This window comes from Aquila chrysaetos, chromosome 5 (genome assembly GCF_900496995.4).
Source record: "Aquila chrysaetos chrysaetos chromosome 5, bAquChr1.4, whole genome shotgun sequence".
NCBI classification, from domain to species: domain Eukaryota; kingdom Metazoa; phylum Chordata; class Aves; order Accipitriformes; family Accipitridae; genus Aquila; species Aquila chrysaetos.
This window is the reverse complement of record NC_044008.1, coordinates 23,465,883-23,479,233: the sequence shown is the minus strand read 5'-3', so window position 1 is coordinate 23,479,233 and position 13,351 is coordinate 23,465,883. Positions and strand designations below refer to the sequence as shown.

The 13,351-nt window shown below is 36.6% G+C and overlaps 1 protein-coding gene across 7 annotated transcripts in view; it reads right to left on the bottom strand.

The window, feature by feature from the left end:
- GRM8 (glutamate metabotropic receptor 8) overlaps positions 1 to 13,351 on the bottom strand; it is a 358,092-nt gene that overhangs the window by 45,689 nt on the left and 299,052 nt on the right. For all 7 annotated transcript variants that reach the window (XR_003923503.2, XR_003923502.2, XR_003923505.2 and 4 more), the window contains one exon: positions 1,951 to 2,886. Coding sequence is in view for 2 of the 7 variants with exons in the window: in XM_030015133.1 (XP_029870993.1) it covers positions 1,951 to 2,886 (936 nt within the window). In the remaining 5 variants the exon portion in view is untranslated. The remainder of the gene's footprint in view (positions 1 to 1,950; positions 2,887 to 13,351) is intronic.

The following is a 13,351-nucleotide window of genomic DNA, read 5'->3' as shown; positions in this document are numbered from 1 at the left end:
CTTTAAGTCCCCCAGCTTATTGCTCTGTTCTCTCTGAACAAACTCAAGCCATAAAAAAAAATAATTTCAGGATTCTAAAATCAACTGCAAAGTGAGTAAGCACATAACAAAAGTCTGTTTAAGTTCATTTTCTCTTTCATTTCTTCCATCCTCAAAAAAGGTCATAACACCAAATTTCAAATAAAGTATTCTATAATGTATTAGTTTGCTCTTAAAATGCTTCTTTTGGTGTTATGCATTAACTGAGAAATCTACAAGCAACTTTGAGTTTTTACAGCCAATGTACATATGTATGCACTAAGATATTACATTTTTGTCCTATTCGGGTAGGCAATTTAATTGTATGAATATACGAACTATTACGATAATATCCATAAGACTCTGTGTGGAAACATGTTTTTATTTGCAGCAAAAAGTAGAAGCACTGTGAAAAGAATTATTTGAATTACAGAGCTACTGTATTAGCATATTAATTTCTTTTTTTCCTCCTGAAAGTTGTTACCTGAAGACTAACAAATAATTTAGAAAAAAAGGCAACTAACAAGTGAAATTTAGTGTTAGAAGCTGTGTGATTTAGTATCATTTGTGTGTTCAGTCTTCAGTTTCATAACAGAAATGCAAAACAGGTGTTCATTAATCTTGTCTTTAAAGGTCAAAACCAAGTCATGCTTTACTACAAGCTAAGGTGAACCAATGGCGTAAATCAAAACTCACTGCAGAATTGCCAGCCAAATAATCTTTTCTGTGTTTCAATGCTCAGAAATACATTTCTTTTGTTATAGGTTCTTGCTATAAAACTGACTGGCCCAAGCTGTTAAACCAAAAAGTACCACACATTTATACAATGAAGTATTTTTCTGACTTAAGCCTACACATACAAAAAAGTCGGAATTTAAATACAATCCACCTAAACATGCGAGAGGGCAAGAGTGCTCTCTAAACCAGACAGATGCCAAAACTTTGCAATTATAAGTGGACGCATTGACTTTTCCAATTAAATTAAAATGTATATTTTAAAACATTATAAAAAACACCTACTAGAAGAAAAGGGGAAAGAGTTTATGTAAAAGACTGATGACTTTAATTTCTTATTTTTAAGATTTTCCAAATCTCGCAGATCTGCAGTTTTTGAGACTGATGCTGGTATTATGGCTCTTTCCTACCTAACTTGTCACTTTCATCACTATCACCTGGATAAAACCTTACACAGTCGACATTTTCCTCTGCCTTCCCATTAGAACTGAGAGAAGGAGAGTTGAATGTCTGACATATTTTGTACTGCCCACTATGACTGGTATCAGGAAAGACCCATGCCAATTGAACAAGGAATAACAGATATCCAAGTATGCAACATTTCATTTCTCATTAAAAGATCAAGAAAATGTTTTCTTTTTGCTCTGAGATAATAATTAGTGAATTACACTTTATAGGATTTTACATACACTTAATTAATTCTTCCCCTTTCTTTTTTTTTTTAAAGTTATATGTGTCAACCAGAGAGAAAAGTAATTCTTTTCATTCCGCCCAGGCATTCTTCTTCATTATTTTTGACAAATGTAAGTTGATCTTCTTAGACTTTTGAAATGTAACCATTTCTATCAGATCTGTGGATGATAACAAAGATTTATAGTGCTTCCTGTAACAGGCAAGAGCATCACTGAAGGGTAATAATAAACGTTAGAAGAAACCGTCATTTAAGGATATATTGAGAAAATGTCAGTGTTGTTATGCCAGCCACACCACAATCACATTCAGTTTCTTGTCTTAAAATATAGGAAACCTACCTTTTGAATCATATATTTTATTATCTGTGAATTCTGAGAGTTTGTTTGCAATTATCATTCAGAATTACTCATTCATAAGAGTGAAAGTGTACTGTAGTGCTGTAAGTATTGCAAGATGAAAATAGGAAAAGGATAGTATTTAATTTGTAAACTTATCATCACTTACCTTCTCTGCTGATTGGGCCGTACCAAAAAAGATTGGGATAAAAGCTAACCAAATTATGCAGGTTGTGTACATGGTAAATCCAATGGGTTTGGCTTCGTTGAAGGTCTCTGGAACCCCTCTTGTTTTAATAGCATAAACAGTGCATGTGACCATCAAGAGAATACTGTATCCAAGGGAACAAATGAGAGAAAGATCTGAAATGTCACATTTGAGAACTCCCCTGGCATTTTCTGGTTCAAGTGTCCTCTGCTCTCCATAGTCTACGATGGTATGTGGTGGATCGATAGCAAACCAGATGAAGACTCCAATAAGCTGCATGGATATGAGGCTGAAAGTGATCACCAGCTGGGAAGCTGGACTAATAAATTTGGGAGCTGTGACAGACTTTTTACCTTGTTCAAATATTCTGTGAATCCTGTTTGTTTTGGTAAGCAAGGCAGCATAGCTGAAACACATGCCAAGTCCTAAAAAGATCCTTCGAAACGAGCAGACCACTGTATCAGGAGTCGCGATCATTAAAAAAGTAATGGAGTAACAGAGAAAAATCCCAGTCAAGAGCACATAACTGAGCTCCCGTCCAGAGGCCCTGACGATCGGTGTGTCGTTGTACCGGACGAATGTCACAATCACAAAGGTGGTGGCAATTATACCAAGAATAGCTATGAAGACGGGCACGATGGCCCAAGGAGAATGCCACTCCAGTTTGATTATAGGGATAAGCTGGCAATCTGTACGGTTGGCGTTTGGTCTCTTATTAATGGGGCACAGTTCGCAGTTGAATTCATCCACCTGGTAATGGTACCCCTCGCAGCGTTCGCAGTGCCAGCAGCAGGGCACTCCCTTCACGGTTTTCTTTCTTTCCCCAGCTTTACAGGGCAGGCTGCAGACAGATGCTGGATGAGTGTGTTCTCTGTTAGCCCACTGCATGTCTTCTACCTGTGGGTATAAAAAATTAATGAGCCTTCTATTTTCCCCCATTTATAATACCCTAATCCTGGCCACAGGTTTGTCATAAATCACTACATGCTGACACTACAAATACAGTTTACCATAATAAGAAACCTGTTTCTTTCCCTTGTATTGACTTTATAAAAGTGTTAAATGATTGTGTCCAATAAATCATTCATGCCACAGGCTTGATGAGTGTCATTAGTTTCTATTTACCTCTTTACTGCTGACCAAATTGACGTCTGTAAAGATATTTATTGACTCCAGGCTAGTTTAAAAGCAAAAAGCCCTCTACACAGTGCTTTAAAAGTTAATTACATGCAAATACAAATACCAGTAGTTCTCAAACATTTAATTACAAAATAAGGCTATGTGAGTTTCAGACAAGTTTCTGGTACAGTAAAGAAATAGATTAAAATCTCCCTGCATCAGCTCTGGCAGAACAAAGAGTGCCAGAAAAAAAAAGATCTGTGATGCCACCTCTTCCATGAATGTGGATATTTTATACCTTTCCACTTTCTAAGTCTTGACATGCACAAAAGTGTTTTGTTTACACTTCTAGAAGATAAAAATGAGTATACACTGCTTTCTGAATAATAATGGGAAAAGATGTCACGGCTACTACTTTGGTCCTCCTGATTTAAGAAGTCCAAGGATCTTTTTGTAGTACAGAAGAGATGCACACAATGCAGTCTTGTTTTGGAAATCCCAGATTTCTTCATGGCAGCGCATTAACAAAATACACTTTTTTCATCCACTTATCTATTCTGCCCGCATGCCCTCCAAATAAAATCTGAATTGGAAACTCATGGATTTAAAGCATTTCCTGCTTAAAATTATGACTCGCTTTGGTGCCAGCTCTCCTTAGCCCACCCTTAGTAAAACCGTGTTCTCCCAGAGGTCACGCTGAGGGAACCAGAGCAGTGCGTGGAGTAAAGAGCTACTTGTGGGCACCAGAATCACTCTGTGTTGCTCCCATGCTCCACCTTCCATTCCTTTGTTAGGTGGTGAGCACTCAAGGACAAAGGACTTGCCTTGTTCTTGCCTATTAAGTACTTAGCACTTTTGATTCATTTGGAGGCTTTATTTATAAGTGCAACAGCAGTAACAAAACTTCACATGTCAGGAATGTTTTCAGTTCCTTCTGGAGGAGGACAGAATGAGGACAGCTTATCAAGAGGAATAATTTTGTCCTTAACAGTTTATTTTTCCAGCAATATTTCACCAGATTTGAGAGAAAATCACAATGTAACATTGCCGGCCTCGTTTGCCTTCCTCAGAGAGCTGGAGCACCGGTTACAGCACCGCGCAGGGTGAATAAAGCAGCAACAAGCAGCCAGGCTCTTTGTCTCCTCTGTCCGCTCTTCTGCACAGTGTAGGACTTTGATGTTATTCACCACTCAAAGGGGCAAACGAGAGACCACACAATAACAAGGAGACAAGAAACTCGCTCATACAACCAGCTCTGTGAATCCCCAGAGTCACTCAAGGACTTCAGAGGGGTTTGGATCGGTCCTGAACCTACAGAAGTTAACCGTATTTTATATCAAGGACTGTGATAATTACACAAAATGCAGCATCTGGTGACTATCTAAAAGGAAATCATTTAAGTAATTAGCTTCCTAAAAACCAGAAGAATAACCCAGTTGCATGAAACAACTTTAACAGAGCCCTAGCAGAGCACTTGACGCTCTAAGAAAATATTCACCTCTATTACCTCCTGGTTTTAATCACTGAAATTCTCAAAGCCTGCATAACCCCTACTGTTTCATCTACTAGACAAGAGAGAAAACATGTTATGATGAAACCAGTGTGATAGCAAAGACGTATTCTCCTTCACAGTGTTGTTAGGAGAATAAATACATCAAAGCTTGTGATTTAGTCAGATACTATGATAATGGGGGCAACAGGAGGCCATGGTCATTAATCCAGATCTGTGGATAAATTTGGGATGACTCAAGAAAGAACAGTATTGCATATTTGCCAGATTATAGCACACAATACAGAATCACCAGGAGAGTACACAACACCTCATCCAGCATAAAATTAGAATGGCATGGACAGGCAATATCTAATTTGGCAGAAAGCCTGACAGGATAAAGCTAAGGTGTCCATTTTTTTTTAACACATTTGAACTAGCAAAGTGAGTTTATATCAGATCAGCATTTAATACCATGAGGCTACAGTGTTTCTTAGCTGCCATTAAGCATCCTAAAGTCACATTTACTGTATTGTGAATCCACAACTTAGGTACACGGCATTCCTTTGTGTCTTTCAGAGTTTCTACCTTAATAAAAGCAAAAAGAAAAAAATATCCTTTTATTGTACAGCTATTTATGAATTTGTATACTTTTGTCTTGACGGTGCTTTAATTGACTAAAAACATGCTTAAAAACTCTTCCTGGTTGGCAAGACATTAGAGTGCCTCAGGTTACACATCCCAGTGGCAACAACTGATAATAAATTCCTATTTCTGAAGGTCACTGGTAAAGATTTGTACTATGTTTTTCATTCTAGTACATCTGACACATAAACTACATAAGATATAATCTCCAGCATGGTAATACAGGGTTATGAATGTTGGAGAACTCGTTGGCTAAACAAACTTGAGGGGGGGGGTTAATTAATTATGAATATAAACACTATTAGCTGTTAGCGATGGAACGATTCGAACAAGAATGGACTCTCAAAGCATAAAAACATTCTAAATCAATGTCGAGAATAACCAGAATGAATGGCTGTTACAGGTGAATTTTACAAGGTATACAAGTTATAACTTACCATCTGTCTTGTCTGGATTACTTTTTTTACACAAAACACACAGTTACATTTAGGTTGACCTACATTTCTGAAAAAGCTCTTAACGAAAATGTTATGAATTCTTGCTCATGAGTTTTTAATTTCATTTTCTATCCAATAGGAAAGAGAAGATATATTCCCAGGAAACATTGGCCAGTGTTTGAAATTGGAGAACCCCTTTAAGATACTTGCAGATCTTAGAAAATTCTGGCATTGTAGGATTTTAACTCTGGAAGTGGGTGCAAAGATGGGATTCTTCCGTAAACCCAGCCATCCTGACAACTCAGTTTATAGCTACATTAACAAGCAATGTGGAATAGTCAGAGCCAATCTTCTGAGGACTTGATGTTCACATTGGTCAGTATTTGAAATTAGAGTCTGGGCAGGAAGGTTATATTGAACTAATTCTAACGTAGTTCAGTGGACTGAACACACAATAATGATTAAAGAAGACTAGATGTCCTTCTGGAAAGCATCTTCTGTTTTCATTTCAGCCAAAAGCAATCCAGTTGACATAGCCTGAGACCCACTCCACAATGAGCAAGTGCACTAAGTGGGAATAATCAGCAGATTCCTTTCAAAAGCAGACTCTTGACTGAAACCAAAATGCTAATGTGTGTACACCCTCAGACTGCTGCTTAGATGCTACTGTAATAGAGGCAGAGTAAAGGGCCGGGGAAACTATACCTCAGAGGGAGCACTGCTTGCTTTTATTACATCTGAACAGGTCTGCTAAGGGTTTCTGTATCTGCAGCAATTAAAGACTGAAAAGTCATGCTACTTCTGGTCATTTTGCTCATTCCCAGCTATCCATAACCTGCAGCAGTCTTTGCCTGTAATGTATTTTTGAGTTATTATTTTGCATAATAGAAATGTAATAAGGAAATCCAGTATAAGACATAATTACATCAATGGTCTTTAAGCTCTTATCAGTTTTTTCAGTCACTGAATGTATATACCAAAGGACCCAGCTTCTTGAAACTGTGCATAAGATTCACCCATGTGATTATTTTTCTATCCTTAAGTTATAGTACTATTGATCCCACTTCTTCTCTGAGATTAACTTTAGAAAAAAGGAAAGCAAAGGAGGAGCATTTAGGAACAGAGACCAAGGAACATTGTATAATTTTCAGAACTGCTTTTTCAGTTTTCACCTGTAAAAGTCATAAACTTTAAAGGGAGTTGCTGGTTCCTCAGCCTTTTTTGAAAATCATAGTTTTTTATGTAGACATAAATACTTAGCAGTGGAACTTTCAAAAGTGCCAAGGGGAACTTGTTCAATCCAGCTAATTAATTTAAATGGGAGCTAAGTGCCTTATCTGTTTAAGTGCTTTTGAAAATCCCACTATGCTTCTATCTGCAGTTTTCACGATCTCAATACTTTTGAAAATCTGCCCCAAAGTGATCTAGAAGTTCAAACGTTACAAAACTAACTTCAGGGGAGCTTAACTTCAGGTGCACAGTTTTAAACAAAATTCTCATGAGGGAAAGAAACTGACAAAGAAGCCAAAGACAGACAAAAGACAGACAGAAAAGAAGTGGGGTGTTGACATTGAAAAAGAATGAAAAAGTTCTGCATCTCTTCAGCCTGTACTGATCAAAATACCTGGGTCTGCAGCACTCTTTATACTGCTCAGACCCTGCTAAGGCTGAGGGAGTCTCAGATTATTAAGTAGCCTTAGGTAAACATAGTTTCTAGAAGACTTATTTTGTCACCTTCATTTTCATGTGACATCTTCTAGCTGCTCTTCACTACAGTATGATATATGACAAGGCAAAGTTCATTGTTAAGTGCATCTGAATTCATCATCTAGGTCAGAGGGACTGGAATAGCCTAGCTCTTGTATCTATTATTAATAATAGTTTAAACATTATTATTAATTTTATTTGAGTATCTTCTCTGAATTTGGAAAGTGTCTGATAGATTGATGTGCTATCATGAAGTACCTCACATTTCCCTAAGATGAGTTTCCATTTTCTACTATTCCAATACTTAATGGAGTGAAAACATCAGAAAGAGTATGACAGCACGTCTGTAAGACACGTACTCATTTTCTATGAAATGCATCATGATACAAAAAGAGAATGGCTTCATTGCTATTTAAATACACATAAAAATCATCTCTATATGAGATATCTGCCTGATGGAGCTGCAATTTGCTTTACTTTGCAGCACTAAGACTCACAGTTCACTAAACCATTAGAATACAGACAAAATGCCATTTCATATCAAAACCAAGTAAACACCTCTATCCTTCATGAACATTACAAATGCAATTTCCTCTAATATCTAATAATAAAGCTAAAAATTAATGATGTGAGAACTGTGCTAAAACAAGATGAGATTTACATGACACAGTACAAGTAGTACATTCACATTCCCGGCACCAATGTTCTTCCAATAATCAAGCAACTCATTCATTTAGCAATGACCTCAGCAACCGGAGGAGACTGATCAAAAATGCTGTTAATAGGTCACGTATAATTTCTGAACAATTTATGTGTACAAACCCGCTCTGTTTTCCATTCTTAATGATCATGGAAAAATCTATCACTTACATAATTCAGCAACCAGGGACAATATAAAGGCACTTGGACAGCCTTCAGAGAGTTTATATCAAGGACATTGGTGGATAATATTTTAATGTTTCTGATTATGTTATATTGTCACTTGCAGGAATTTTCATTTTTGAAATCTTTTCTCAGAGCTAGATATTTATTAAAAATAGTGAAACATATGTGTTTAAGGATATTACTGTAATGAATGGAATTATACAAGACCTGGACAGAGGAATGCAAGTAGTGCATTCCACCAGAGTTGTGGGAGCAGGCAAATATCTTTTTTTTGTAGTCAGTTAGCCAAGACTTTCAGAAGCATCAAGGCTCTCACATATAACTTCATACAGCTTTTAATAGATATTCAGATTCTTAGTTATAAAAATGACAAAGAACTGAAATATCACCTCCAGCTGTCATTAAGAGTTGTTCTTATTTTTGTCTCGAGTTCCTAGAAGTATTTATCTTCTGACAAAAATGTTCATCAGAAGAGCATAGCAAGTGAGTGAATTAAGGTAATTTAGTCTAATATTTAGCTTTTTAAATTGCCTAATGCATCTATCCTCACAGTAAAAGTTCAAGTCTCTAATGTACCTTGTCCAATCAAGTAATCTCAACCATCAAAAACCAAAATTAAACTGAAACTGGTTCAACCAAAGTGAATTCATTATGAGTCTAAATATAATGATCATTGCATTCAGTCTGCCAGACAGACTTTATCCCTCTAGAGAAAAGCCGGACTAAACTTACAAATATTTAAGCAGGCATGGACTGAAGAAAAATAAGTCAAGGACAAAAAATACAGTTTTAAATTAAAATACAAAACAAAACCCAGAATGAATCCAAATTGTCAATGACAGTATAAAATCACTATCATTACCAAGTTTGCCATAATTGCTGTAAATTATTTACCTCATTCACTATACACAGATGTTTTCCTAACAACTGAGATGTCATTTTCTGGAATTTCAGGCATAGACATTCCTAGAGGTTTGCAAAGAACATGGGATCATATCTTTGGTTTTACCACATACTGGTTGAAAATTAATGCAGTTGAACATCAGTTTGAAGAGGAGTCTGAGAAGCTTGATCAGATGCAATGACCATTAAAGGACCAGTCTGAAATATTACAAGGAAAATGGTTCTTTCTCTTTTTCTTTAGGAACAGAAGCACAGGTTGTTGTTACAACTCAGATGGAAGCTGATTTCTCCTAACCGTGAATCCACCTGCCCAAAGTTCCTCCTAGGCACACCACTTACCCTCTCTATCTCACAGCTTCCCTAAAGGAAAAACAAAGACAGTTAAATTTACTGTCATTTAAATTTTAATACCCATTTACATGCATGTATGTATAATTATATATATGCACGTATGATTTAAAATGGCCTAGACTACAGGAAGGAAGGTGATAATTATATTATTTGAAAGCAGTGCTACAGAACAGTTAAACAGCTTTGGTCTCTAAGCTTAGAGTTAGCCTATATGGCTCTGATACAGTGTGACTTTCTCGGTGACCTTAGGCAAATTATTTAACCTGCTTGAATCTCACCTTTGCAATTGGCTGGAGGGAAGCTGTCATGCAGGCAGGAGCAGTGGAAACACTTAAGTTTAAAATGTGGGTAAGAAGTTTAAGTAGCAATATAACTGATCTCCATCTCTCAGGTCTAGAAGGTTTTTTGCCCAGCAAGTACTTATATTTTAGGAAGCTCGATTAAAACAATTTTTACTTTTAAAACTGAGCAATATTTTTTTCAAAGATTTATTACCAGAAACATCATAACAATTCTGTGCTTCCTCAGCATGTCAAAATCTTTCTTGTCATCTCCAGTTTCCCAGAACTAAAATATTGTCAATCTCTGGAGTTACTAAAGCTAAGAGAATGTACTTTTAATGTTCTGGTCATATTAACAAGTCATTCTCAGCTAGGGCAAAACAACTGAAGGGAAGGATGCTCTGAGGTAATACACACAAACAGAAAAGAGCGGTGTAAACAAATATAAAGCTTCTTATGCTCATAAACAGAAAAGGTTAAATACTAGCCTTGCTTTATCAATAGAAGTATGTTATTTAGTGTGCTGAGACTGTAATTTTACCTCAAAGAAACTAGCCTCGCTAGTTAAGTCATAAAATTCATGACTGCTGAATACTTACATAGAGGAGCATACCATGGAAACCTTAAAACAGGGAATAATTGTACCACTGTATCATAATCTACAGAGACTGTTTATTAGTGCTATACAGACTTTAAACCCCAGTCTTAAAATGCTAGCCTTTGAGTGGTTTGGGACCTGTTTATTTTACTTTTTTTTACTTTTACTTTTACCTTTCTCTACCTGTGGTTTGATTGGTACTGATGGGCTACAGAAGTGCTTACCCTAACAGACTCTTGGTACAAGGGTAGGAGGAACTGCAATATATTCCCTTCTTCAATTTGACAAACACCAAACTTACTAATGTGCATGGAATACCTGGAAAACAACGTTTTATTTTCAGAGGCCTTGGGGAGTAGACTAGCACAAAGTGCAGTGATTAGCATGTCATCAAGTAAACAGCCACTGTTACTACACTGTATAACTATCAGATGGAATTTTACAGCAATCTAGTAGGCACTTCAATATAGGCAAGATTTTTTTTTTCTTTCTTGGAAACATGAATCACAATTAATTTTTAAGCACCTGTTCCTGGAGATAGTCTTTTTATTTACAAATGAGGCCAAAGAACCAAAAAAACCCCCCAAAATCCAAACAAACAAAAAAGCCCCACCACAATTATTTCCCTGAGTTTTATGACACAGAAATATCCTATACAAGATGACATCAGCAGACTTCAGATTTTTTGGAAGTGCCTTGCATGTTCTATTGTCTATATTTTGAAAATATGTAATTACTATCAATGGATCAGACTGCAAATCAGGTTTCCAAAGTTATTCTTTATGCAGAGCATTTTCACATTGACAATCTCTATCACATATACTTACCTAGAGGTCCTCACCACCCTTACATGCACCTGACATGCACTGGGAGAGATTTTAATGAGCATTTATATATATATAACTTCTGATGTACACACAAGGACTGAAGTCATCATACACTACCAAAAGCAGACTGTGCCATAACTTTGCTTATAATTAAGCATGTTAAAAAAACCTCAAATTAAAAAAAACCAAACTTGTCAGATTTCGATTTTTTTTCAAAAATGCTGTTTTGAGAGGAAACCTTCCACCATTGCCCCTTTTTGTCAAGTGATAGGTTTTGACCAGCTCTAGTACTAAGGCCATTTGAACCACAAGGCTTGGGAGTACATTTTTCTTCCTGCAGTTGATCATGCAGAAATAGCCTGCAAGCACACTTAAAAAAATTTAGTGCTTTGAGAAAAGAAAAGGAGCCTAGTTCCGGAAAAGGGTTTTTTAACATCACTTTCATTGTGCCGTTTCTCAGTTCTGCCCAAGGTCCATATGATCACTACTTTAATGGACTAGTTGCATTTCTTGATGAAGCTTTTAATAGCCATAACAAACATGCTCCCTCCCAAATCTGTTGTTTTATTTACAGTTACCTAAGTTAAATTTCAAGTTGGCCTGTCCCAAGTCCGGTGCTCCATAGCTACTATATTTCCCTCCAATCTGTGTCAGATGCCTTTCGTTCCCAATGGTGCTCAGATTCTCCCCCACTTCACAGCTCAGAGTAAACAGAAGAAACACAAGGGGTTAAGCACAGCTGCTGTTTGACTTTAATGGAATTTTATTTAGATTTTTTTCTTTAATTTGAAGACTAATTCATTTAATAAATCCCATTGTTTAATGAAAAAATAGTCACCATTACATGCTTTTAATCATTCTGTTGGTTTAAAGGTGAGTTTCTTTATCAAACCAAGAAGCTGCTGTCCCCAAACACCTTCATGATGCCCTGTAAAAAAATGTACTGGTCTAGACCTTCAGCAGATTTAGATCAGTCCACTAACTTCAGTAGAGTTATGCTAACAAGGTCATGACCCATACACATACTCAACATTACTTAAGAAGATGACCTGTCACCCTTTTTGTTATCTTTAATATGTCATTATTTTAAAACTAGAAATTAGCCAATCAGAAAAAGCCTCAGTTCAGTATGAAAAAAAAAGATATTGATGGGTTTGTTTTAGTTTTAATCCTGGCTCATTATTTCTAAATAGTTTAATCTATTTTGCATTTCTTGACCAGTGCAAAAGATGCTGTGCATATGAAACTGAAGAATGGATGCCTTTAAATTCCAACCTGCACAACCTTTCTGACAAAATAATACCAATACACAAATAATATATTCTTTTTATTCCCACGCTGCTCACAGACCAAGACTTCAATTACACTAAAGGATATACAAATCTGCAAGAAAAAATGATGGTCTCGATCCTATAGAATTCACAGTCAAACCATAAGATAAAGGAGAGCAGAGTATCAGCATAATATAGAAAAGGACATCGTAAATACAGTAAGGCAACACTGATCAGCATGATAGTCAGCAGCCATAGCATACCTCCAAACAGATGCTTTATAAGGAAATTGTAGCAAAAAGGTTTTTAATGAGAGAACTGAAAGAAGAGAGCAGGGGAATTTTGCATCCATCTCTTGAGCTTTCCATCCAAGCGTAAGCGGCAGCAAGACGGAAAGCACAAAGGCAATAACTTCATCACGGACCTCTCAAAGAGTAACAGAAAACAGAGCTGGAATATCTTGTGATCCTGTGCTTCTCGCTTTCTAAACAGTGTTTCATCAAAGTGAAGCACTTGAAATTCTGAGCAAAGTTGCCCTCACCTCAGCAACCTTGTGCCTTAATTGACTGTGACAGAGGAACAGACAAGCTCAGTTGAAATGTAGGGATCAAGTTTATTTCCCTGTCTCAGGAAAAGAGGCACTATACCTAAACCGTTCCTGACATATTTGTCCAACCTGTTTTTAGGAAAAAAAGCAGTTAATATGTGTAGTACATTCTATCCTGAAGCACTGCAAAATCCTAAACACTGAGACATATGTTTTGATATTACTGTAAGGTGGTTTTCCACTATAATTGCTCATATCTTCTTCGCAAGCTCCTCTTAGTGAACAGGCAGATCTTTCCATTA